Raw genomic sequence first — 27,424 nt, forward strand, 5'->3', positions numbered from 1 at the left:
ATTTTGGGCCATTTTAATATTTTATTGAAAGATAAATCCAAAATATACCTGCGGTGCCACTGGCATCATTCAATCTTGCAACAGCTAATAATTATAAGAACTAATAATTACAGTTACATAGTGACTGCAGTAAGATTATTATATACAAAAGAAAAGATGGAAAGAGTATGAAAATGCCTGTAAGGGAGATAAAGCCGCCCCGAATTCTCGAAGAGGGGCAGTATACAAATCTAATAAATTAGTATTATTATTGTTGTTGTTGTTTTGTTGTTGTTGTTGTTATTGTTATTATTATTATGATTGGGGAAGATAACCTAATTTTCAGAGAGGGCCAAAATGATTTTTTAATTAGAGAAAAGGCAATAGCCACATTTGCCAATGACTGCAAATTCTTTATGGATTTTGGTTTTTTTGCTGATTTCTTTTTGGTAATCTTCAGGTTTGATTAAGACTTGTGGATTTCAGCTCTCAGAATTCTCCAGCTACCTATGCTGGCTGGAGAATTCTGGGAGTCGAAGTTCACAAAAACTCTTCCAACCACATTTTGGGCACTCAGCACTGACATGCATTTACAGATGTTTGCAATACCCTGCGGTCACATGACTGCAATTTACAATACTTTTTGGGGGGGTCTGAAAACACATTTACTTCTGATCTCTGGAGGGGGGAACTCACCCCCATCACAAACTTTGCTTTTATGACTGCTATGTTCACTTTAAGACTGCTGCTGCTGTGTTCCAAAAAAGATAATACAATGGGGTTCCGTCATATAATGACCCACTTTACGACTGCCATAACTTATGACTGTAATTGCCAGGCTCAAATTAATTCAGTCCTTGAATCAAGGACTACCTATAAGTATTTATAGATACGTTTTGTTTCTGTTGTCAGGGGTAAGACTTGATTTTTTCTTTCAGGAGGTTGCAATGAGAGACTGGCTTTTCCTCACTGAAGCTTGTCTGCTTTCTTGTTTTTCTGACCTATCGTCTGGACCAACTCTTAGTGATATGCTGTCATTAAATGCAACACAACCACATGTACCAATAAAGCTAACAGCGAGGACCTCTTGATGCTAACTGCAATGAGAGGGGAAGCCCCTGCCTTTGACTCGCTGGGAGCTTAGCCCTCCTCTCTTCTCTACTGCCTCTTGTCCTTTGTTTTTGTCCTCTGACAACATCCTTTCTCCTTCTGACAGATTCAGGTTTCTTACTACCCTCCTGGGCAATATCCAAACTCCAGCCAGCAGTACCGGCCTCTCTCGCACCCGGTGGCTTACAGCCCCCAGCGCAGCCAACAGCTGCCTCAACAGTCCCAACAGCCTGGTAAGTTTACAGATGAGCAGCGTTCAGGAGGGAGAGGTTGGGGTGGAGGTGGCAGCCGAACCTTGTTCAGGGAGAGCTAAGCCACCTTGCCCTTTCTTGGTATCCGAAGCAAGGCAGCCTATTTATAGGGTTTGGAACCTAAATGCATTGAAGATCTTTGCGAGGGCAAGTTTACCTCGGCCCTAAGGCACGAGCAGATTGCATATGCCTTAAACACTTGCCTTCTATGGATTCCCCATGCATTTGAAAACTTGGGCCTCAGAGCTGTTCTTATTGAAAACCAATATTTTGGAGAGACTAGCGTTGACGAAGCAAGGAGGATCTGTTCAGGTGTATGAGTTGAAATCTGTAGGAAGCTGGGTTGAAAAGCTGTAATGGAAAGATGCTGCTGCAGCAGAACTTCAAATGTGTTGCTGCAAAGAAAGCAGAGATATAGTGTCTTCAGTGGGATGAAGCTCGCAAAACTGGATACACATTGAGCTAGAAAAGAGACTAGCAATAGTGGTGAATATTTGTAGCTCAGGTGTAGGATGAGGGTGATGGTTCATTCTCTTGGGTTTGGTTTCCAAACATTTCGTTACTAGACTGGGTAAGATCTTCAGCGGAGTGTAGGGGATATCAGTGTACCTCTGTTTATAAGGGCTTCCGTGTGGGTATGTCAATTGAGGAGTCTTGTAGTGGGTCAACTGTGAGTCATCAGTCTTGTGGTGGGTCTTCTAATAAGGATAAGGAAAAGAGTCTAGCTTACTGTATTTTTTGGAGTATAAGATGCATCTTAGTTTGAGAGGGGGGAATTGGGAGGGGGATCTACCTACCAGGTATTCATCTGGCTAGCATCCTTAGTCTGTTCAGCTACACCACATTATTTTATCCCTTGGTTAGGGCTGAAAAAACCTTTTTCAGGGGGAATAGGAATTATTTATTTATTTATTTATTTATTTATTTATTTATTAGATTTGTATGCCGCCCCTCTCCGTAGACTCGGGGCAGCTCACAGCAATAATAAAACAATGTACAACAAATCTAATAATTTAAGAAAAAACACTAAAAAAACCATTATTAAAAGTAAACATACACACAAACATACCATGCAAGCCTGCAAAGATTTAGGGTAGAAAAATCTGCTTTGGAGGGAGTAGGAATAAAGAAAAATGAAGTAAGCCAGGAAGATCGTTAGCACCGTGTTAGGCTGAAAAAGCCTTTTTCAGAGGGAATAGGAATGAAAGGAAGCCTGCAAAGACCTAGAGCTGGAAAAAAACCTTCTTCGAAGGGCATAGGAAGCCAGGAAGATTGTTAGTACCTTGTTAGGGCCAGGAAAAAAAAGCTTTAAAAAGTGGGGGGGAGAAGCTACATTCAAAGTATAAGACATATCCAAATTTTCAGCCTCTTCTAGGCAGGAAAAAGGTGCGTCTTACCGAAACATACGGTTTCTGTAAATTTCTGTTAAAATACAGTAAGTTTCTGCACCCAACATAAAGGGTTTTTTTATCCCCTAGAGGAGAAGGGAACCAAGCCCACTACAGCTGCAATGTTAACAGCTGTTGCATTTAGCCGAGGTGTAGTTTGACTACTATCTGAGCTTCTTTGGATTTCTACCTGCTTAACTTCCTAAACATTTATCAGTTCTGAAAAATCATACAACAGTAGTGCAATTCCCTGGTCAGAGAATTGGCCACACCATCTATACATATCAGTTGTCCTACATATTCTGAAAGGAAAAAAAAGCGATTAAGATATACCTTGCTCGGGAGGTGGCTAAGGCAGATAAAAGTATGTTCAGAATAGCTCTCCATCCATTGGGGGAGCGGGGGATCTTCAAAAGGAAACTCCCAGGGGTTTCCTCATCCCACCTGAAAGGATAAATGTGCTCCATGGGCCACTGAATGTAGACTGGCTGACTGGCTGGCTTGAACAGAGACATTCCAACTCTGTGTCCCAACTCTGTGGTGTCATAATCTCCCTTCTCTTATTACAATGCAGGATTACAGCCAATCCTGTCCAATCAGCAGCAGGCATACCAAGGCATGATGGGAGTGCAGCAGCCGCAGGGCCAGAGTCTCCTCAGCAACCAGCGCAGTAACATGGGTAGCCAGATGCAGAGCATGATGGGAGTGCAGCAGTCCCAAAACCAGAGCCTCTTGAACAGCCAACGAGGAACCATGGGCAGTCAGATGCAAGGCCTGATGGTCCAGTACACTCCATTGCCTTCATATCAAGTAAGTGGTGCCAAAGATGGCAAGTGGAGAGGGGAAGGGAAGAGAAGGGAAGGAAATATTGTCACTTATTGGAGGGCTCACAGAAATAAGTCTCTTGTTTGTTTGTTTTTCCTTCTGGAAGCCAACTTCTCAAAGGTTTTCCAATGATGATAATTGTGTGCTAAGTTTTGTATCAATCGAAAAACTTAAACCACCTTCATTGCATAGTCTACAAAATCAGAGATCTGTATTCCGTGGAAGAGGTTTTGCTTGCCAACCTTGCAATGACATGAAATTATGCATATATACACAGAGTTTGCAAAACTATTCAGCACTTTTTTTTTAATACGCACTGTTGTTTGAGAGCCCTCATCTATGCACAAAATGAATTTTGCATTGGTCAGAAATATTCAAGCGAACTGCAGCGAAGGGCAACAGTGCATAACAAAAACCAATGCGTACCTCTCCAAACCTGAGTTTGGCAACTTAGAACCCCTTGCTACCCAATGTTATTTTTGTTTACCTGGATCATTTCACCTGCTGACTGCCATTTCCACAGTGTATGATTCCTGAGAAGTACAGTAGCTCTTGGGGTACAATTGCATTTTTATTGCGGCAAATGAGGCATTGGTAGGCTGAGTTTTCATAAATTGGAGTTTGTTCCTGGATGTGGATAAGATCTGAAAAATAAGAGCGTACAAGACCCTGGAAGAATGGGATGGCAGATGAGTTGGGAGGAAACAATGAGTGTCATGTTGAGTATAGTGTGCTTTGGCCACTGTAATATAAAGTCTTATTTAAAACACACATCACAAAATAATTCCTGCCCAATCACAGATCTTTCCAGAGCCATAGAGGCTAAAAGGGAAAACTATAGAGGTTACATAGAGTCTGATATTGGAGAGGAATAACAGAAGGATCTTGGAGGTCTTCCAGCCCAAGGAGAGGAACTTGATGTTTCTCCCTTTCTTAAATCTACTTTCAAGGTCTTTTTGTCATTTCCTCCAAGATCATGTGCTCTCTCCTTTCTGCAGCATCCAATCTGGGTTGAAGAGTGATCTTCTAAGCTTTTGGACTTGTTCTGGAGACCATCTTCTGAAGAATAGGATGAGGATCTGAAGATGGGCTCCAGCACGAGTTCGAAAACCCAGAAGATAAAAAATCTCTGGTCAAGGTGATGCACCCAGACTGGATCCTGCGACATTATCCTGGGACATGAATACCCGCCTTCATTCATTCCTTTCTATCTTTTAATATCCCAAGCAGGTACCAGTGGCGAACGACTCTCAAGGCGTAGTCCAACAACCCTTTCAGCAGCCCGTGTTGGTACCAGCAAACCAATCTGTGCAAGGAGGGCTCCAGGCCGGAGGGATGCCAGTCTATTACAGTGTTATCCCCCCAGCCCAGCAGAATGGCACCAGGTAAAACCAGGAGCCAAAACTCTACTTAAGCTTTATGTTTTGCAAAGATGTCCATTCAGGATCATTATTTTCTTCCCAGAATTACCCTTGATAGACTGTATCAGCCAGGATTGCAGAGAAACAGAAATTCTGCATCAAAAGCACCTGGAACAATTATGGGCTCTTGTCTTTTGGTGTGCATTAGATTAATGGAAGGGCTGTACTCATTTTCATGCTATGCGGATTAGGTTGACAGTTAATAGCATAGAACAGAACAGAACAGAACAGAATTCTTTATTGGACACACAAGGAATTTGTCTTTGGTGCATATGTTCTCAGTGTACAGAAAAAGAAAATATACATTTGTCAAGAATCATGCGGTACAAGATTTAATGATTGTCATAGGGTACAAATCAGGAAACAATTAACATTAATATAAATCATTATTATATTATTACCAGAGTTCAGGTTTGTGACTTTTTAAAGGAATTTATTTATTTATTTAGTTAGCAGATTTATAGTCTGTCTTTATTTTGTGCAGCTTGGGATGGTGTGCATAACAACCCAACCTTCTACTTCTTCATAATAATAAAAAACGTGTGAAATGATCTAGGATGAGAGAGAGTGACTAGGTCATTTCCATGCTTTAGGAAAGATTTGAACTCACAGTCTCCTAGATTCTGGTCCAGCGAAAGGGGGAAAAGAAGGGGAGGAAGAGGAGGAAAGGAGGGAGAGACTAAAAAGCAGAGAGAGAACAATTTTCAAAAATAATAGAAAAATACAAGGCCAGAATAAATTTGTTGGCATATATATGTTGTACTTTTTAAAAAAATGAAATTTCTAAAGTAATGTACTGGGTACAGTTTAACCCAATGATGAAATATAACCAAATGACCATCTAAAAAAAAGGTCAGGAGAGAATTGTTCACATTTCTCACTAATCTATCAAGCTTAGAAGGTTCTGTGAGGCAGTATGATTTATTTTGGCATATTTACTATATTTATAGACAAATTTTCACGTCTACAAATTCTAGTTTCTAAGCATTAGAGGTTACCATTTTCTCTTTTGGGTCCTCTGAGTACAGAGCAAATAGCATCCTGCTCCAGCCCTCCTTGATTTCTTTAGAAGCATCCATAATCTTAAAAAGGTTGCTAGTATTTTTGTCCTGAAAATGCACAAGTTCCTCAAAATTGGCATAAATCCTAACAAAGATTTACTTGGCCCAATCACTGAAGATCAGATTTTACCCCTCAGCCTTTGGTTCTCAGCAGATTCATTGGTTTTTTTTCACTTGTCTAAGTCTGATCTAACTCATCTCCTTTTATACTGATAGATCTTTTTGGCATAAGCCCAAAAGTAGTAAAGAAATAGAGAAAGAGGAAATACTATGTGTATACTGTTCCTATTCTCTGAAGCACTGAATAAGCACCCCCTTAATTGAAATCACCCAAATAGCATTAGCCTGGTGAAAATTACTGAACAAAATAGGCCTTAGGAATCAGTAACCTCTATCAGTATAAATACAATTGTATCTCCTTCATGATGACAACCTGCTCCAATTGATGCCCTTTATTCTGTCTCTCTCTTTCTAGCCCTTCTGTTGGCTTCTTGCAGCCCCCAGGTACAGAGCAGTACCAGATGCCCCAGTCCCCTTCTCCTTGCAGCCCACCCCAGATGCAGCAACAGTATTCAGGTAAGGCTGGGCACTTTACCAATAGAAACAGCAAACTTGGGAGGTTGTGATTGATCGGCATACAATACACCTGCCGCCTCTAAAACCTATTGAATCCAGGTTGATAGAAGTCACTTGTGGCCCAACAATGGAGACGCTACCTTGACCTTCCTTGACAAAGAATTCCAAAGTCTGGAAACAGTGACAAAGGAGGCCTTCTCTTACATTCACATCAAATGCGATGGAAATTAATGTGTTCTTCAGATCTTTCCCAAAAGCTTTATCCAAAATTTATCAAGTCATATTAAGCCCTAAATAATGCTCCCTATTATGCCTGGAAACTGACTAGTAGCCAATGAGGCTGTTTAGATTTCCTTATTGAAATGCATTAAGCCCTTTTGTTGAGTATAAATGCCCCACCAGTCCACTTGCAATTAGCTCTTATTGATCTCTGGTATTCTGGATTAGCTAAGGTTTTTGAACCCTTTTGCAAAATATATTTGGGCTATTGCTAAAGGTGTCCCCAATCCAAGCAGTATCCAGTAACATCATACATTTGCTTCCCTTAGAGTATTTTGGAAGTTTGGGGTCACTCCAGTACTATATATGCAAACTGGAGAAACATTATTATTGTCATGGTCCAATTATCCCTACTAGTGTCTTTTGCCCATCAATATTTTTTTTCCTGCCTAACCCTGTCCCCTTTGGGTTTAGGTTGCTTTGGACTGCCAAGAATTTGCCTATGTAACCTACATGTACAGTACCATCTCCTAAAGATGCTATAAAGCCTGTTCCTTGATTCTGTCCCATAATTTTCTGGACTGATTTGTAGGAACCCATATTATGCTTAAAGAGATTTTGAATCTAGTCATCTAGATGTTTGATTGGGTCGATGCTCCCTTGGAGTCAAACATAATTTTATGAAAGTGTCTTGAAGTGTAGCTAGGATCAGAAAGCCTTTTAACACCAATTTGGCTTTTTGTGAAGGAGCTCTCCAGATAACAAGCTTCTGTGTTCCCTAACCCATGGAGCAGAACTCCAAGCCAAATCTGAGCTGCTCACAATATAAAGAAACAAGATAAAAATACAGAGAAGGTAAATGAAAACACACTGAAGGAAATAAAGAAGACAGAACATCCAGAGAACCAACACCAAAAGTTATGTAAAGCACATCTAACAAGGGGCTCATTCCAGTCTACCAAAGCCAGGAAAATTATCCAGGTCTCTGGAACTCCATCAGGAAAAGAGCCACACAAATTTCCAAGGGAATCTCATTCCAGAAGGCAGTCACCACCACAGAGAAGGGTTCTGAAACTCTTTAATTGAGGGGATCTACGCATTATATGACCATTCTGTTGGCTCATACTGGCTAGGGAGAAACTATAGTAAGTAGGCATTCCCTCTGGTTGGTCCAAAACCCTCTGAGGATGGAAGAAACATTAATTCCCTGTTCCTGAAGTCTCTGCTTAATAGACTCATCCTGTTTTCTGTGTAGTGGCTAATACCATGCTGGGTGGCAGAGAGGGCATCACAATGGGCCTCTATTAATTGTGTCCTTTGTGGGTCTTTTTCAGAAGACGTTCTTGGTCATAGCCCTCTGCCAATCCTAATGAATAAGGTCAATTGTAATTACAGGTTTTCAATAATGAATAAAAAATAAAGTCTAGTCTTTGGCCACAAGCAGATACGGCATCTCGGAACCATTCCTGTGGTTGTAAATTATATAAGTGTAGCATTTTGTCCTTTTGATCTTCCTTGTGTTCGACAGCAGAGGAAGATTTTAACCCGGCAAATCATTTTTCTCAGTGTGACATCGAAGTGGGCGGGTTGGAGACGCTCATGGTTCTGTGTAGCAGCTGTAATTTCTCTGCTGAATTAGGGACCCATCTGGTTTTATCCCTGCAGCTTTCCCCCAGCTATTTTCCTCTCTGCTGTTTGTGTGCATGTGATGGTTCAAAGTCACTGCAATGATGTGAAGAGGTTTCTGGGTCAAGTGCAGTTTCCCCATTTCTCAGGGGAGAGGGAGCATCTTCACACTGTCGAGTGGGAGCCCGTTTCACAACCCCAAAGCTGCAGATCCACCATATGGGCCAGTTCTGAATGTTACGTTCCATCCTTCCATTCCTTCTAGGAGAAAGTCAGTAAGACCAATCAGTTTCAAAAGGCTGCCCCAAAGCCTGCAAAATGTGACAGCTGATCAGTTCTCCTCTCTGTCTGCATTTTGAGAACGGGCCTCGAAAGTTATGTAATTTCAGAACCTGTACCTTGTCTGTACATGTGCATGGATAGGGTCGCTCTGTTTCTTGTTAAGAAATCTGGAAAAAAGAAGCTAAAGTTTGTACCTTGCGGGAGGTAAAGTGGCTCCCCTGTCATGCATCTCAGGCAATTATTTTTATTTTTTATGTGAGCTTAATGTGTTTAGAATTCTTCTGGCCCTGGGAAGCAGCTTCATTGAGCCAGCACTGCAGAGAGGCAAACTCTGTATCAAAAGTAATACTGATGGCGAGCCTTTTTGGGCTCAGTATATCAAAAATTCAGAAGCTTCCTAACTTAATTCTATTGGCATGTCAAAAAGGAAAAAGAAAAAAAAGAAACCTATCCAAACAAACAAATGTTTTACATGTTCATTTATTTTTTAAAAAAAATACAGTCCAATTGTGTGTGGTTTCCCAGGATCAACCCGCTTACTTTCAGGTGGTTGCTCTTTGTTTTCTTTTTTTTTTAAGAAAAAAATTATTGATTTAAAAAATATATATACACATTTACAAAACGTAACCAAAAAGAGAATAAACAAAAAATAAAACAAAACTAAACTAAACACATTCAGACAAAAATAATTATACAGTGGAACCTCGACATACGAGCAGCTCTACTTACGAGCTACTCGAGATAAGAGCTGGGAGGGGAGCGACATTTTTGTTCGCCTCCCGAGCTCACATTCGGGATATGAGCGCCAAGGAGCTGTCTCCTGAAGCCGAACGCTAACTTCCGCGTTCGGCTTCAGGAGACAGCTCCTTGGCGCTCGTATCCCGTGTGTTTTAAAAGGTTGCAGCCGGCCTGGGGGTCTCGGGGGGGTGCGACGTTTTAAAACACCCGCGCCGCTTCGCAGCTGTCTCCTGAAGCCAAACGCGGAAGTTAGCGTTCGGCTTCAGGAGACAGCTGCGAAGCGGCGCGCGTGTTTTAAAACGTGGCAGCCGGCCTGGGGGGCTCGGGGGGAACCCCCCGAACCCCCCCAGGCCGGCTGCAACCTTTTAAAACACCCGCGCCGCTTCGCAGCTGTCTCCTGAAGCCAAACGCTAACTTCCGCGTTCGGCGGCAGCGGTTTTTTTTGTTGTTGCACGGATTAATTGACTTTACATTGTTTCCTATGGGAAACAATGTTTCGTCATACGAGCGTTCCGACTTACGAGCCTCCTTCCGGAACCAATTAGTCTCGTAAGTCGGGGTTCTACTGTAATTATAATCATAATATTAATTAATTACTTATTTAAGTACAATAAACAATATTAACTATCACAATAAACAAACAATGTAATATATATCATATGCTCTTTGTTTTCAAATGCAATTCTGCAGCCTTGAAAAACTCTTCAGAGGCCGAACAAAAACATGGTCTTTTGGGGCAGCTTCTGACAGGGGACACACAAAAGCCTATAATGTCTATGGAGATTCTGAATCATCCAGGTTGTCTCAAAAGTGCTTTGTTCAAAAGGCAAGTGGACTGTTTTTTCCACCCCTTGAGGAAGAAAAGGGCAACTTGGATGAAAAGCAAAACATGATCTTCTTCTTCTTCCTCAAGGTGAAAACTGTCCAGTTGCTTTTTGAAAGGCAGACAGGAAACACCTTTGGGAGATAAGCCTCCCTCATTCACACGCAGCCTCTGCAATCTCCAAAAATTGCTTCAAAAGCAGGCTCCGTTCTCACACATTTTTCAGAGCCTCCTCAAGCTGAGCTTTTGAGGCCTTGTATATATATGCCTCTCACACAAGTTCTGGAATCCACGTGAGAGGACACCCCATTCTGGCATGGCCTCCACAGCCTCCGGAAATTGCACAAGAACAGGAGACACTTTCAAGAATACTTTATTGAGTGTTGGTGAATGCTGACATGTCACTCAATTGTCCCCGGGGAGTCTTTTAGCAAGCATGTCACAGGCTTGTCATCAGTGTTCTGGAAACTTTGCTATATCCTGTCTCTCTTTTATCCCTTTTGATATAAGTGTTGATTAGTGTGTGTTATATGGCCACTGCTGCCCATAATAACTCTAAAACCAAAGCAAGCGTAGCTCATTTCTTCCTAAGTAGACTGTATTCCGAAGACAAAAATAATGTTTGCCTTTCATACTTACTAGAGGCAAACTGAAGTCAAAGAGTGGCATCCAAAGGGAGAGGTTTATCTATTCTTTTCACGGTGGTTTGATATTCCACTAAGAGTCAGGTGATTCCTAGCCTGCCTAGCCTTACCTTTGCACCCATTCCCAGCCTAGCACCTTTCAGATGTTTCACAGCTCTTCCAGTTGATTAAACTGGAAATACTGGTTAAGTATTCCGAGTCTATGGAGAGGGGCGGCATACAAATCCAATAAATTAAATTAAATTAAATTAAGTAAGTAAGTAAGTTGAATCATGGCAGCTAGATTTCTTTTCTTTTTCACTTTGAAATGTTTCTTTATCAGCCTATCCAGATTAGGTGAGAAATGAAACCATCCTGAAGGACATATAGGGGGTCTTGCTGACCAACTTGCTCGGACTGAAGAAGCTACTTGAATAAACAATGAAACATTTCAGACCAAGAAAAGAAAGAAATCTGGTTGCCTGACAATCCTACTGAATGATTGGGAATCTTCAGTGGTGTGCTGCTCCCATTGCAGGCCACTCTATACAATGGTAGTAAAATCGGGGATGCTTGCACAGCTGTGCACCCTCTGTAGACGCATGTGCGCCCCTGCATGAGATTTGGCTTCTGTGCACGCGCCCGAAGCCAAATCTCATGTGACGACGTTTGCGCAAGTGAGATTTCAGTGGTTCTTTTACCAATTTTTTTGCTCCGCATGCACGGAAGCAAAAATATCAGCGATCTTGCTCATGCGTGCGTCCTCACGCAAGATTTGGCTTCAGGTGCATGCGCAGAATCATGCGCCGACGTGTAGGCACCCGCCCCGCACGCCAACCCCTGGGAGCATTCCGGCAGCACCGGTATCATAGAACCTTCATTGACATATTTAACCACCTGTGCTGCCTTGCTGTAGACCAGAAATGGCAATATGGAGCAGCTGCCAGTTGGAATAAAGGCCAACGCTTCCTGGTTGCTGGTGTAGGATCAGGTGGGTCCCCAGATCTTGGAAGAGAAGAGTTATTTGGATGCTTTTTGATCTGGTTTGCAGGCTGAGATTTGGGACAGAAATGGCCTGGTGGTCTTTTCCAATGGCGATGGGGAGAGTGCCATCCTGCTGTTGCTTTTGCTATTGGCCAATCACAGATTTGGGAGAATCCCTCATTCTGTTGAGAATTATGCTCCTCAAGTGAAGCTGAGCTCCTTGAAAAATCTATGTACCCTGTTTTTTATATGGATAGGAAGATTTGTGAAGGAGACCTTCAAAAGTTCTTTGGAGCTTGTCTTCAGAGGTTGTGAGTGCTTCATCGCTGGGGGTTTTAAAGAGAAGACCAGACAGTTACACATCCGAAATGGTGCAGAGCCTCCTGCTTGAGCAGGGGGCTGGACTAGAAAGGTCCTCAAAGGTCCCTTCCAGCTCTATTCTGATTGATTGATTGATTGATTGATTGGATTGAAAATGCTGAGAATTGCTGTCCCAGCATGTACCAGAGGGGGGCACAATAGGATAAGGAAGATTGGTTTATTACAGCCGTTGACCAGTCTCGTTTATTGCTCATTATTCTAATTGAAATGCTTTTGTAAAAGATTTAATGTATCATATTTTTCTGACTATAAGACACACTGGACTATAAGACAGACCTAAATTTACAGGAGGAAAACAAGAAAAAATAGTTTTTGGCTTCCATGCATTGCGTTTTTGCCCTCCCTGGCCCCCAGAAGCATTCTGCGGTGCTCCACATAGCCTGTTTTTAGGCTCCCAAGCACTCCGCATGTCGCATTTTCATCTATCCAGCCCCCAGAAGCACTCTGCAGGCCAAAAACGTGCCCATTTTTGGCTAAAGCAGATGCATCTTCAGCTAAAACGGGCCATGTGGAGCACTGTAGAATGCTTCTGGGGGCTGGAGAGATTAAAATGCAACGTGCAGAGTGCCCCGGAGACCAGAAATGATCGGGTTTTTGGCAAAACTAGGTCCGTTTTTGGCAAACATGTGGAGTACAGTGGTACCTCGAGATACGAGTTTAATTCGTTCCGGACCTGGGCTCTTAAGTCGAGCAGCTCTTATCTCGAACGACTTTTCCCCATAGGAATTAATGTAAATAATTTTAATTGGTTCCAGCCCTCGAAAAACTCACAAAGTTAGTCTAAATTATGCAGAAAGACATGTTTTTAATGAAGAAATGTACATGTACATATAAATGAATAATGAAGTTTCTTTCACTTAACTTGTAAACTTTCTTAAACTTTTAAATTTACATATGTTCAACTTCTCTGCCACCCAATCCTGTAGGACAGAGGTCCCCAACCCTTTTTGCACCAGGGACCGGCTTTAAGCGATCAAGAGAGGAATGGGTGAATGAATGGACGGAGGGTGGGAAGGAAGGAAGGAAAGAGGGAAGGGACAGGAACAGAGGAAGGAAGCAAGGAAACTTATGAAAGGGGAGAGTAAGAGAGGAATGAGTGAAGGGAGGGAGGGAGGGAAGAAGGTGGGAAGGAGAAAGAAAAGAAGAAATAGAGGAAGGGAAGGTAAAAGAGAGAAAGAAAAAGAGCAAGAAAGAAAGCTGCAATCACCCCCCCGAGCCCCCCAGGCCGGCTGCAACCTTTTAAAACACGTGCGTCGCTTCGCAGCTGTCTCCTGAAGCCGAACGCGGAAGTTAGCGTTTGGCTTCAGGAGACAGCTCCTTGGCGCTTGTATCTCGAATTTGGGCTTGTAAGTAGAACAAAAATATCTCTCCCCTCCCAGCTCTTATCTCGAGTTGCTCTTAAGTAGAGCAGCTCTTATGTCGGGGTTCCACTGTACTTCATTGTGCTTCTGGGGACCAGGAGGGCGAAAACACGACACATGGAGGATTTGGGAGGCCAAAAACACCTGTATTCAATCTATAAGATGCACCTAACTTTCCCCCCACTTTTAGAGAGGGGGAAGGTGCATCTTATACTCTGAAAAAGTATGATACATTCATTTAATATGCCTAATCCTACACTATCCCTTACTTTTACACATTTTAGAACTTGTTGGTCCCCCCCTCCCATGCTCTTAATAATAAGACCTACTATTACTATCGCAGCACCATTGAGAGTGTCTTGACATACGGCATACTAGCTTGGTATGGGAGCAGCTCTGTAGCGAACAAAAAAGCTCTACAGAGAATTATTAAAACTACCCGCCCTGAATGACATCTTCACATCTCGCTGTTCTAGGAAGGTGCATACCATTCTCAAAGACTCTTCTCATCCTGCTTACAATCTTTTTGAACTGTTGCCTTCTGGCAGAAGATACAGAACAACTAGAACTCGGACCACACGTTTCCTGAATAGTTTTTATCCCAGAGCTATACTCGCACTTAGCAATGAACTAAGTAGGGTCACCATCAGTGAACTGTTGGACAATATTACTCGCTTTGTCATGTAGCTGGTTGAGTGGTTTAGGGTGGGGAATTTGTATTGGGTGGGACATTTTATTCTATTTTTTTATTCTATTTTTTATTTTATTTTATTCTATTTTTAAATTTACCTATTCTAATTTTATGTATGGTGGGACTGGTCTCTGGGTGTCACACGACTTTTGTTGCCAATGACAATTCGTTGTTTTGACAATGACAATAAATTTATTATTATTATTAATAATAATTAATAATAATTTATTAGATTTGTATGCCACCCCTCTCCGAAGACTCGGGGCGGCTCACAACAACAATAAACAATGCGGTACAAATCCAATAATTAAAACTATAGATCCAATCATTGAAACCATAGCTTAATATTTATTTCATCAGATTTATGAGAAGAAATAATTTATTTCAAATGTATTTTATTGCTAATGCAGTTCTATGAAACAAATGACCATGTACACTAATAAGATGATAAAATGCTTGCATAGGTGGTCTCTGAGTTAAGCCAATTTACATGTGTTTAAACTGCATGCAAGGAACATAAAACATGAGCCAGGATATTGTAGAAAAAGCTGGACAATCTTCGTATACATGGAGGAAGCTACGTGCCATTTTGTGCACATGCACGGGTGGGCTGCCGCCTGGACCAGAGGTGGGGGAACACAGTGGAGTAGCAAAAATGTAGCCCCACCCCAGAGCACCCAATTTGTACTGAAAGATGTTGAAAGAAAATGCAGGGCGTCCTGCATAAGCCACGCCCCACAGTGTGGTAGTAAACATTTTGGTAGCCCTTCACTGTGCATATGCAAATATGGCAGGCAAACTGTGGGAAAATGGACTTGCTCAAGCAGTCCAGTGCCATAAGCCAGGAATCGCCTCTGTTGAAAATCGGTTCCCATGAAGTTTCTTGTGACCACATTCTCTCCAAGGAGAAGAGGCTGGGAAAGAGACCAAGAAGGTTGATGGCTTGACATGATGTCCATTGATCATTTCCCCTCTTTCTCTTCTTAGGTGTGTCTCCGGCAGGGCCTGGCGTTGTGGTCATGCAGCTCAATGTACCCAATGGCCCCCAGCCTCCTCAGAATTCATCCATGGTGCAGTGGAACCACTGCAAGTACTACAGCTTAGACCAGCGAAGTCAGAAGCCTGGTGACATCTATAACCCAGACACCAGCGCTCAGGTAGGGCGAAGGGGAAGGGGGGGCTGGTGGAACGGGGATAAAAGATTGAGTTTCTCAGTAGTTGTGCTAATTGGCAGGTGATTTTAATATTGAATTGATAGCAGGGAAACAGGGGAAAAATAATTTGCCTTTAAATAAATTAGGTATGTTGGATCTTCATGCCGAAGCGACAAATAGAGCTACATTTTATTCAGCTAGGCATAATAAGTTTAGCTGCATTGATTATATATTAATGAATAAAACTGGGAATACATATCTTAAAAGAGCTGAAACTGAAACCATTTGGTTATCAGACCATGCCCCATTATTAGCAGTGATTGTATTTGATTTAAATAATAAACAAAAAATATGGAGATATAATCCTCTTGTGTCGGTAAGAGAAGAAGATAAATTGAAACTCCAAAAAGACGCGACTAACCTTTTGACTCCCCTCCCCTCTTTGTTTCTAGGCCAGCAGCACCCAGCTGAATAGCCCTATTACATCCCCCACACAGTCCCCTACACCATCACCCGTTACCAGCCTCAACAGTGTCTGCACAGGTCTCAGTCCCCTTCCGGTGCTCACACAGTTCCCCCGGCCTGTGGGCCCAGCACAAGGTAACAGAGGGAGAGGATTTATCATAATGAACCAATGGAAGATTAGCCAATGTGTTTGTATTAGAATAAAAGGCGATTCTATAGGAGCGTTTTTGGTCTCCCAGACCTGAGCTTCTTGCTTGGTGTCCTATTCACCAACTTGTCGGTAGCAGTGCAGATAATACTTGACTTAGGACCACAATTGAGCTCCACATTTCTATTGAGATGTTTGTTAAATGAGTTTTGCCCCATCTCAAGATCTTTCTTGCCGTGGATGTTAAGTGAATCCCTGCAGTGGTTAAATTAGTGAATCTGGCTTGCCTGTTAACTTTGTCAGAAGGTCACAAAAAGCAATCACATGACTCCGGGATGCTCATAACTGTCATAAATATCAGCCAATTGCCACAGATCTAAGCTTTGTTCAATAACCGTGGGGATATTCCCAATGGTCATGTGTGAAAAACAATCATAGGTCACTTTTTTCCAGCACCATTGTAACTTTGAACAGTCACTAAATGAACTGCTGTTAAGTCGAGAACTACTTGTAAGTATCTTTACAGTTTCAGATTAAGGTGGCTTTACTACAGATTGCAACACCTGGCCATTAGTCCACGGAGAGGGGCGGCATACAAATCTAATAAATTAAATTAAATTAAATTAGGAAAACAGAGCCGTTGTCTATGGTTTTACACTATGATGCTGAACGGTCCCAATATTCTCTGATACTCTTGGCGCTTCAAGTTAAAGCAATCTGAGTACTTCTACCCAGAGGTGGGCTGCTAAGGTAGAACAGTGACGTGTGCTCAACCCCGTGGGTCTGAGTGCTAGCAGAGTCCAGTGCAATTCTGCTACTGCACCTGGGCAGGTAGCAAAATCGCGCTGGACTCCACTAACACTCAGAGCCACAGGGGCAAGCACATGTCACTGTTCCACCTTAGCAGCCCGCCTCTGTTTCTACCTGAATATTTGCTTAATTAAGAACATGGGCATTTTACCAGTAAATGGGTATGTTTTCTACTGATTGCCCATTGGTTTATGAAGAAATGAAGATCCCTCTTAATATAGAAGAGAAGATTGATTCTACCAGTATGCCCACTCTTCCCCAGCCACATACACGTTTAGCTAAAATACATTCGAATATAAGTAACAAATGCTGGAAGTGCAAAAAAGATGTAGGAACTTATTATCACATCTGGTGGCTATGTCCGGAAGCAAGGAAATTCTGGATCAAAATTCAGACCTGGCTGGAAGAAATATTGGATTACAAATTAGAGACGAAACCAGAAATGTATTTATTAGGAATAATTAGAGGCCAACACAGCAAAGAAAACTATTATTTAATAACACATATACTTACATAGGCAAGATTGGCATTCGCAGAAGTCTGGAAGCAAGAAAAGACTCCAAATGAAGAGATGGTGATTAAAGAAATGTTAGACTGTGCCAAATTAAGTAAATTAACATATGAAATACAAAATCAACAAAATAAGAACTACTACAGAGTGTGGGAGAAATTGTACAACTGGATCGGGGGAAAAGGAGGGGAAACTAGCAGTAAAGGAATATAATGTATAGTAAATAGAATTGTAAAAAATTAATATTTATGCATATAGGGGAATGTAAATGTTTAATGTTTGTATGTTGGTTTGTCAAATAAACTTAATAAATAAATAAAAAAAGAACATGGGCATTTTATCAGTAAATGGGTATGTTTTCTACTGTTTGCCCATTGGTTTATGAAGAAATGAAGATCCCTCTTAATATAGAAGAGAAGATTGATTCTACCAGTATGCCCACTCTTCCCCAGCCACATACATTTTGAAACATTTGAAATATCATGAGATCACTAAATTTCACTTAGAAAAGATTGTCGACCTTTGATTGCTATACTTTCTGTGTCCTCTCTCTCCCATCCTTATTTATGATACAAAAAAGAGAGTCGAGGGGCCATCAATCAGTTTTCTTGGTCTTTTTTCCCCTCCAGGTGATGGGCGCTATTCCTTGCTGGGCCAGCCGCTGCAGTACAATCTCTCCATTTGCCCCCCACCTCTCTTGCACAACCAGACCAGCTATACAGCACACCAGGTGAGAGGAGGCAGGGCTAGAGGCCCCAAGGAACATTTCTCAGCTAAGTGGTCAAAATTTGAGAAGGTCTTTTTTCCATTTAAGAGATTAGTCAGATGAACTCAAGGTTGACTCAGCCTTCCATCCTTCCGAGGTTGGTAAAATGAGGACCGAGATTGTTGGAGGCAATAAGGTGACTCTGTAAACAGCTTAGAGAGAGCTATAAAGCCCCAGGTGTGAAGTGGTATACAAGTCTTAAGTGCTGTTGCTATCAACCAGTTTTATTCAGCGCAATCTTCTTAAGATGCTTTCTTCCTTTTCAAAAATCGGAAGCAGTCAGGCTGCCACATCAAGCAATCATCCTGTAATCTTTGCTTCCAAAAATTTTTCTGCGTTCCACATTGCCCTATAGACATTCCACAAAAATAAAATTAAAAAACCTTGATAGTTGCAGCACAGCATTTTAATATGGACTTGTGACTGCCAATTCATGCTAGTTCAAAAGGTAAAGAGAATGGCTGCTGGTTGTAGTATGTATCTGGCTAATGTGTGGAAACATTCTCTCTCCTGACTTCCAAAACTCCTGGTGTACTTATAACACAGCATATAGATGATGGGTTTGACTCTATCAGAACAGGGACCAGTAATCAAAGGACTTACTTCATGTTGAAAAATTTCTAAAAATGTGATATCTTTAAGATTGAACCAAAAAGTATGATTATTGACTTTATAAGATTCACACAGAGATTAAATCGATACAATTAATTAACTTATTAAGAATCAACTCTATGAATGCAATGAAAAAAGTCTTGAAGTACCCTTTTCTTTTCATACTTTTATTATGTATTTATTATTCACCAGTATGGAAACTGTATATTTTTCTTTATTATTCCGTTTGTACTGTCATTGTTTTTCCATTCTGTCATGATTAATTTTTCCCTCCCTTTACCCTCTTTTTAATGTATATTTAATAAAGACTATTTAAAAAAAATAAAAAAAATAAATCATGTATTCATGATTCCACCTGTATAACATGATTTAAATTAAAAAAAGAAAGGAAAATGTGTAGGTAATTCAAAATGTAGATGTTAAATAAGCACAAGTGAAACATTTCCATACATCCCGTTTTGTAATTGGCTGTGTTTGTGGCTATTGATGACAACGGTGAAGGCTCAGTAAGACCTTTGTGCCCTTTAAAATTCCACCTTGTTCAGTAGTGAGTGTGCACAAGCCGGGCTAAATTTTTATTTAGCAAAATTTCTCCTTCTCAGATTTACTTTGGACTGATCCATTGGTTGGAACAGGAGAGATTAAGTTTTCCAGTATGTAGGACCCGCTCCTGCAGTGAATTCCAGCATATAAAAGGTGAAGGATAACATATTTGTGTATCTTGTGTTACGATGCCTTTATTCTTCCATCACAGGCACAAACAGGGATGAAGCATGGCAACCGAAGTAAGAAGCAGGCTCTCAAGTCAGCATCCACGGATCTTGGAACAAGTGATGTAGGCAAGTAACACCTCCCCACTCCCATTATACTAAACTTCTAGAACCAGAACATTCCAGCTCCTGGAATTCCTAGCCTGCATGGCTCACCTGGAGGGATCCAATTGATGTAGGCTTATTCTCTGCCAAAATGCTAGTGGCCCACTTGAAGATCTGTGGTCTTACTTTGACCAGAGCTTAGACACCAAACTCATGAGAGATGATACCTTTGGATTCGGTAACAGTAAATTGGTATTTTATGCAGAAAGTCCTCAACTTACAACAGTTCATTTAGTGACCATTCAAAGTTACAACACACTGGAGAAAAAAGGGACTTACAACCATAGTTCCCTCTAAGCTGAGCAGTGAGCAATCGCTCACTTAAAAATCATCATCAACTCAGAGTTTTCCAAACCTGCCCAGAAGCCGAGAGGGAAGGAGAGAGAGGGAAGGAGAGAGAGAGGAAGAGAGGAAGAGAGAGAAACAGATAGAAAAAAGAGAGGAAGGAAAAGAATGGGAGTAAGGAAGAGAGAAAGAAAATCAAAATCTAGTTTGAAACTAGCTCAACTATTTACGTGGCATTTTGATATTGATAGAGTTGCCCTATTATGAGCTCACTGTTATAGACACACAGTACAGTATTTTATTTTGAAATTCTCTGAGGCAAAACAGGGTGGGTTTTTTATTTGTTTGTTTGTTTATTTATTAATTTATTATTTCTGTGCCGCCCAGTCCTGAAGGGACTGCCACTCAGACACTATACTTTTCCACACACCCCCCCAAAAAAATTAGAGGGAACACTGCTTACAACCATTTTTTCCCCACACTTATGATTGTAGCAACATCCCCACGACCAGTCATGTGATCAAACTTCAAATTCTTGGCAAGTGATTCATATTTACGATAGTTGTGGTGTCCCGGGGTCATATGATCACCTTTTGCGACCTAATAAGCAAAGTCAATGAGGGAGACAGATTCACTTAACACCCCGGTTACTAACTAAACTGCAGTGATTCAATTAGCAAATGTGGCAAGAAAGGTCATTAGATAGGACAAAATTCATTAACAAATGTCTTGTTTAGCAACAGAAATGTGGAGCTAAGTTGTAGTCATAAGTCAAGGAGTTACCTGTATGACGCTTTGCAGCTGAAGATGTATATGTTGCCCCAGGATATTTGTAATCAAATCATTTTTATTGGGACCTCTCATCAACAAATGTCCTGGGTGAATCCTAACAGGCTTGTCTGATAGCAGCAGCAAATAGCAAAATTATTGCTATCAGTGCCAACAGACTAGATAGCTGTTGTATTGGCATCTCACAGTGCTTTCAATAGCACCACTATTTCTTCAAGCTTCCTAAAAACCAGTTGTCTAATAGAGACAGCCCTTTTCATAATTTATTTATTTCACACTCTGTCTTTTAAGCATAAAAGGTATCAGGAAAGACTTAATGAACTCAATCTGTATAGTCTGGAGGACAGAAGGAAAAGGGGGGGGGGGATGATCGAAACATTTAAATATGTTAAAGGGTTAAATAAGGTCCAGGAGGGAAGTGTTTATAATAGGAAAGTGAACACAAGAACAAGGGGACACAATCTGAAGTTAGTTGGGGGAAAGATCAAAAGCAACATGAGAAAATATTATTTTACTGAAAAAGTAGTAGATGCTTGGAACAAACTTCCAGCAGACGTGGTTAGTAAATCCACACTAACTGAATTTAAACATGCCTGGGATAAACATATATCCATCCTAAGATAAAATACAGAAGATAGTATAAGGGCAGACTAGATGGATCATGAGGTCTTTTTCTGCCACCAGTCTTCTATGTTTCTATGCTTTCTCTCTTATCAATACTGGGTTTATAGATGCACAGCCCTACTCCTTTTCCTCTGTAAATGCCCTTTTTAAAAAAAAATAAAATAAATGGAACAATGCTGACTTTTAAGAAGTTTGCCGCATGAAACTAACTATGCAGGACTCCTGGGAAATAGTAAGCAAATTCAATTTGCACAAGGCAGGCTAAGAAGTCAAAAGACGTTCCCAGATCAATAATTGAGGAGGGGCGCTGAAAATGCTCCCCTAGACAAATTAGAGCTGTTCCTTTAAACCACTCTGTTTGCACTCTCCAATGGAAAATTGTTTGGTGCTACATTTGTTACATACCTGTTTAATATTAGTAAAGAATCCTGCCTGCTAGGACCCGGCACTCCTACTCACTGGAAATTGGAACCGCTATGATGCTTCCATATACTTGAGGCATGCACATTCAGATGTACTGCCAAGCAAATAGTCAGAGGGGCTAATTTCCTGAGCACAGAACCCTTGTGAAAAATGATTCAGTGTACATAAAACTGACTGTAGGGAGATACCCTTTTTCCCAGCAGAGCCTTATATTTAGGAATAAGGAAAAATATATACTGCTCAAAAAAAGTAAGGGAATACTCAAATAACACTTCTTAGATATGAATGAATGAAATATTCTCATTGAATACTTTGTTCTGTACAGAGTTGAATGTGCACAACAGCTTCTGAAATTAATTGTCAATGAGAGTTGCTTCCTAAATGGATAGTTTGATTTCACAGAAATTTGATTTATTTGGAGTTATATTGTGTTGTTTAAGTATTCCCTTAATTTTTTTTGAGCAATGTAGATTAGATACAGATAAAAAAAATCTGTATCTCATCTTAATTTACAACTTGGTAGGGTTTTTTTTATATGAATGGTGTATATGAAAGGGGTTTTTTGGGGGGAGGGTGTCACAGATGCTTTGCATCAATTATTCTTTTGTTGAATACATTGTGAGAATTGTATTTAAAGTGGGGTGAGTAGAAACATCCCACCAAACTACATTTCCCAGAATTGTGTAGGAAACTATCACATTTATAAAGCCTACGTATAATTTAAATCTCAGTATTTTCCTATCATTTTTCCCCACTGATCTATAACACTGTGATTTACAGCTGTAATACAGGTAGTGTTCAACTTACAGCAGCTCTGTTAGTGATTGTTTGAAGTTACACCATCAGTGGAAAAAAATGATTTATGACCATTTTCAATTATAACCATTGCAGCATCCCCATAGTCATGTGATCAAAATTCAGATGCTTGGCAGCTAACTCATATTTATGACGATTGCAGTGTCCCAGGGTCATGTGATCATCTTTTGTGACAAAGTCGACAGGAAAGGCAGTGTCACTTAACAACCATGTTACTAGCTTAACAACTTTGACAAGAAAGGTTGTAAAATGAGGCAGAATTCCCTTAACAAATGTCTCACGTAGCAACAGAAATTTGGTGCTCAGGTCGAGGACTACCTGCAATACATTCTTCGAAAGACTTTTTTCTCCCAATTTTTTTTTCTTTTTTGTTTTTGTAAATTCTGTGTATAGTGCCCTTCAAACCAGATTTTGCTGGATGGTTTGCTAGATCCTACATTTGTAATATCAGTGATAGTTAAATGATAATTAAAGCATACAATAAAGTAAAAAGCAGCAATTCAATACTTAAAAACATTATTGCAGCATTGAATTTACGGAATGGAATGGAATCAACAGAACAGAATAGAATAGAATAGAATTCTTTATTGGCCAAATGTGATTGGACACACAAGGAATTTGTCTTTGGTGCATATGCTCTCAATGTACATAAAAGAAAAGATACATTTGTCAACGTGTAGTGTATAATCTATAATGATAGATTAAGGGGTTCATAAACTATAACCTGGTACTGAAAAGATAGTAAAGCTGGCACCAGAGGTATCTCAGAAAGGACCCCGAGTCAAAGAGGCTACCAGGGTAATATGACTGGCCATTCACCCAGAAACAAGTCTCAAACCAACAAGATTCAATATTCTGTTGCAACCAAATGCACCAGTGGGATATGAGTACCTGCACCGACCAACCCTACTGGCCTCTACCCGCATTTGTAAACCCATTCTGAAATCCCCTCCTCCCAAAAAAGGGAACACAATGCACAAAGTACAGGAATGTATGAATTAGAATTTCTAAAAAAACAGGACAACCAGATTAAATCAAGCCATTGGCATAGGTCTTTTTGGGGGGGAGGGGGGGAGAGCACTTTAAAATAGGTTCATGGCATGTTTAGCATATTGATAAATAGGAATTCATTTCCCATCAGCACTTAGCAGGACTTGACTAGAAATCAACTTTTTCTGCATTGGATCCCATGCTTTCAGATAGGGCTAGAGTGATTTTTTGTATCGTTTCTTGGAGGTGGGGGAACCCCCACCTCATTACGTTCTTGTGTTTTCCCGTGGTTGATTATCCCTTCTAATGTCTAATAGGGTGAAACAGATGGAGAGGATCTGGCTGAGATGTGGAATAGTTTCCCAAAAGAGGGAAGTTGTAGGTGTAACATTTTGCAGACATTGCTGAGGAACTGAGTCACTGATAACCAAAGCCCAAGGAAAACAATTTGATATGCAGAGATATGCATCCTACACTGCTTTTTTTTTTTTTTTGGGGGGGGGGGGGAATCTTTCATTTAAACAGGCTGTACTTTAGTAGTATAGCAAAGGAGATTCCCCAGCCTTGCTTGCTTGACTTGGGGAACAGGTGTTGATTGTCCAAAAGGAAATAATAATTAATGATGTTAGTCTTTCGCTTCCAACAGAGTGGGGGCTTACCTTCCCAAGTAGTAGTGAAATCTACTTACCTTCCCTACTGGTTTGCACGCATGTGTGTGTCACCATCACATACACTTTTTCACCCTCTGCACATATGCAGAGAGTTAACAACAAGAAAATGGTGGCGGGTCGGTTGTGGGTCAGTGGAGCCTCAGGTTGCTGCCGCTGCCGGTTCTCCGAACCACCAGCAGCAGCCGCTACTGGTACGCCCTAATGAGTAGCATTTCATCCCTGCTTCCCACAATCCTTAGGTTCTGTTTCCAAGGCCAGTAGCCAAAAACTCTAAAAGGTAAGAATTCAGTCCCGGAGAGACCATTGGCCTGGAAGAGTCAAGTCTCCAAGTCAGAAGTCTAGAAAGTTATTAAGTTAGGGAAGCTGACGTCCTCTCATGTTTTGTTCACAGCCTCTTTGCTGTCCCCCGAGAGGAGGATACTAACCATGTTTCTCTTCCTTCTTCTTTCCTCCGGTTGCCTCTTCTGACAGTGTTGGGCCGTATCCTGGAAGTCACCGACCTGCCCGAAGGGATCACGCGTACCGAAGCCGACAAGCTCTTCACCCAGTTGGCCATGTCTGGTGCCAAAATCCAGTGGCTGAAAGAAACTCAGGGGCGTCCTGGGGGCGGGGGCGACAATAACCACGGGACTGCAGAGAACGGCAGGCATTCTGACCTTGCTGCCTTATACACCATCGTGGCCGTCTTCCCCAGCCCTTTGGCAGCCCAAAACGCATCCCTGCATCTCAACAACTCTCTTAACTGCTTCAAATTGCGTATGGCCAAAAAGAACTACGACCTGCGTGTGCTGGAGCGTGCCAGCTCCCAATAGGGGCAGAACAGAGGGGCGGCGGTGCCGGGGGCAACAAGCACATTGGACTGGCCTCTCCAGCCTCCCCCCCTCCCCCAACTGCCCCTTGACCAGCCTCCTTTAGTTCCACATGCGCCTCCCCTTCTTTCTCCCCACCCCCTTTATTTTTTTTTAATTTGGGTGGTAGAGGGGGTAATTTCCTGGAGATATTTATATGGACAAAATGAAGAGAAAGAGACATTGATTTGTTTTTGTTTTGTTGGGGGGGTTGTTCTGTTTTTTTTCCTTTAATTATTATTATTTTTGTGTGGAGGAACATGTCCTGCCCTTTGCCCCCTCTCCAGAACACGTGTATATTGTTTTGTTCAGCGTTGTGCCGCGGTACGGAGCCGTATTTAATTGCACATAACAGATGTTGGCTGGGTATATTCACTGTACATTTTATTTAATCTGGGTTTATTATTAATAATATTATTATTTGGTTTTTAAATATAAAAGAATCGTCTGTCACTTTAAAGCTGTTTCCTGCCTACCTCTTTCGCAAACTGAATGTTGGGAAACCATCACAAGCAAGTAGCATTGATCATTTTTTCATTCCAGGCATATAACATTGGGAGGCAGAGTTAAATTAGGGTGGAGGTGAGGGAGGGCAGAAGGTAAGATTAGCTATAACCTTAAGCCACGGCCAGTTTGAACCTTGAGTTATACAGTCAGTTTTGTCCAGTGGTAAAGCCACCAGGCTAGAGACCACCAGACCATGAGTTCAAGTCCTGCCTTAGCTATGAAAGCCAGCTCAGTGACTTTGAGCCAGTCATTCTGTCTCAGCCCAGCCCACCTCACAAGGTGATTATTGTGGAGAAAATAGGAAGAGAAGGAAGATGTGTTTGGATATGTTCGCCGCCTTGAGTTATTTGCAAAAATAAGGAGATGGGATACAAATTAAATTAATGATAATAACATAAATGTAATAAGTTGGCACTGAACTCTTGAATACCTGAGCAGCAATAGTTCGAATCTGTGCTTTTATCCCTGCACTAATGTCAGGTAAGATGCCCTTTGGAGATGCTCCCTTATTAGAGTTTGTTGCAAAAATCAAAACCAGAAGCATACCCAGCTGTCTGATTCAGCTGTATTCATAAACTTCTTTATAAACATAGTAACAGATGAATTTACAGTACCATTAGCAGAGTTCTTCAAACAATTATAGACAGCAGAGAACAGTTAGTTTCATTTCAGCAGAGTTCAGAGTGAGAGAGTACAGAGTGATCAAGAGAGCAGAGTGGTCCTGGAGCCACCCCAGCCTTAAGCTTAAGTTTCCTGTTTTGATTCTCTGCACAGATTCAGAAGTGGTTAGCTCCCATTGGCTGATTTAGTTGCTATGCCTATTCATTGGAACGTGGCTCTCCAAGTTCATTGAATATCTTAACATCCCTTTCCTCCCCCTTACTGCACTTTAATTTAGAAGAATTACAAACAATTGCATACAAAAGAGGCACAACAGTTAAGATCACAGAGTTTTTACATGTTCATATATAATCCTAGTTTGTATTACGTGAAAAAATAAGGTACTTGTAAAACTTGTCATTTTTTCCTTCTTTTAGCCACAGCAGCAAGAGATGTGTGAAAACACATTTTGTGTGTGTATGTGTAAGTCAACTCTTCCTTTGGGACCTATTTTAATTTATGTTAGATTTAATTTCCCATTGTATTTTTTTTTTTGCCCCCAGAGCCTTAGATGAAAATTTTAGCCTAATACATTGCAGTGCAATAAATTATGATTTTAGGTTTGCACCAATCATTTACTTTCAGTTGGAATTTACTCTAATAATAAAAAAAACCCTTACCCATGATCTTCAAATGTGAATACCCAGACATGGCGTAGATGTTTTGCTTCTGATACTTAGTTATACAATTATTGCTTGATTTAATAACCTGGTAATTTGGTGACTGCTAAAAGATGATCGATTTTTACAGTCCATTATTTTAACACTGTTCCATTTGTGGAAGGAAAGCTATAAAATCGGAGTTATCACACAATATCATTGGAAAGGCTTAGCCTCTACAAATATCATTGTATAATATTTAGGGGTTTCTTTTGCTGCTCTTTGCATTTTAGCAGCAAAATGCAATTGGAGAGAACTTGGCATAGGCTGGGCATTTCCAATGACATCGTTTCCTGTGTGTTATCTCTGATTTTATGTTGTTTAATATCAGATTGCCTACTGAAAAAGGAAGCACGGAGTCCAGTGGTAAAAGGCCTTGCAGAAGCCTTTTCCAACTCAGTTAATGCTTGAACTGCATATCCTAGAATTCTCAGTCATGCTAGGCCAAGGGTAGGCAAAGTTGGCTCTTCTA

At 41.1% G+C, this 27,424-nt stretch overlaps 1 protein-coding gene across 21 annotated transcripts in view; it reads left to right on the forward strand.

Annotated features, from left to right (window-relative positions):
• Positions 1 to 25,586, forward strand: part of R3HDM2 (R3H domain containing 2) — a 246,597-nt gene extending 221,011 nt beyond the window's left edge. For 17 of the 21 annotated variants that reach the window (XM_070740945.1, XM_070740946.1, XM_070740959.1 and 14 more), the window contains 9 exons: positions 1,196 to 1,322; positions 3,303 to 3,538; positions 4,781 to 4,938; positions 6,511 to 6,611; positions 15,327 to 15,496; positions 15,946 to 16,093; positions 18,057 to 18,157; positions 19,560 to 19,644; positions 24,750 to 25,586. In XM_070740945.1, the coding sequence (XP_070597046.1) occupies positions 1,196 to 1,322; positions 3,303 to 3,538; positions 4,781 to 4,938; positions 6,511 to 6,611; positions 15,327 to 15,496; positions 15,946 to 16,093; positions 18,057 to 18,157; positions 19,560 to 19,644; positions 24,750 to 25,090 (1,467 nt within the window). In that variant the 3' untranslated portion in view covers positions 25,091 to 25,586. The remainder of the gene's footprint in view (positions 1 to 1,195; positions 1,323 to 3,302; positions 3,539 to 4,780; positions 4,939 to 6,510; positions 6,612 to 15,326; positions 15,497 to 15,945; positions 16,094 to 18,056; positions 18,158 to 19,559; positions 19,645 to 24,749) is intronic. The other 4 variants (XM_070740949.1, XM_070740963.1, XM_070740962.1 and 1 more) reach the window with 1 other exon arrangement.
• The last annotated feature ends 1,838 nt before the right edge of the window (positions 25,587 to 27,424 follow it).

Source organism: Erythrolamprus reginae, chromosome 2 (genome assembly GCF_031021105.1).
Source record: "Erythrolamprus reginae isolate rEryReg1 chromosome 2, rEryReg1.hap1, whole genome shotgun sequence".
In the NCBI taxonomy this organism is placed as follows: domain Eukaryota; kingdom Metazoa; phylum Chordata; class Lepidosauria; order Squamata; family Dipsadidae; genus Erythrolamprus; species Erythrolamprus reginae.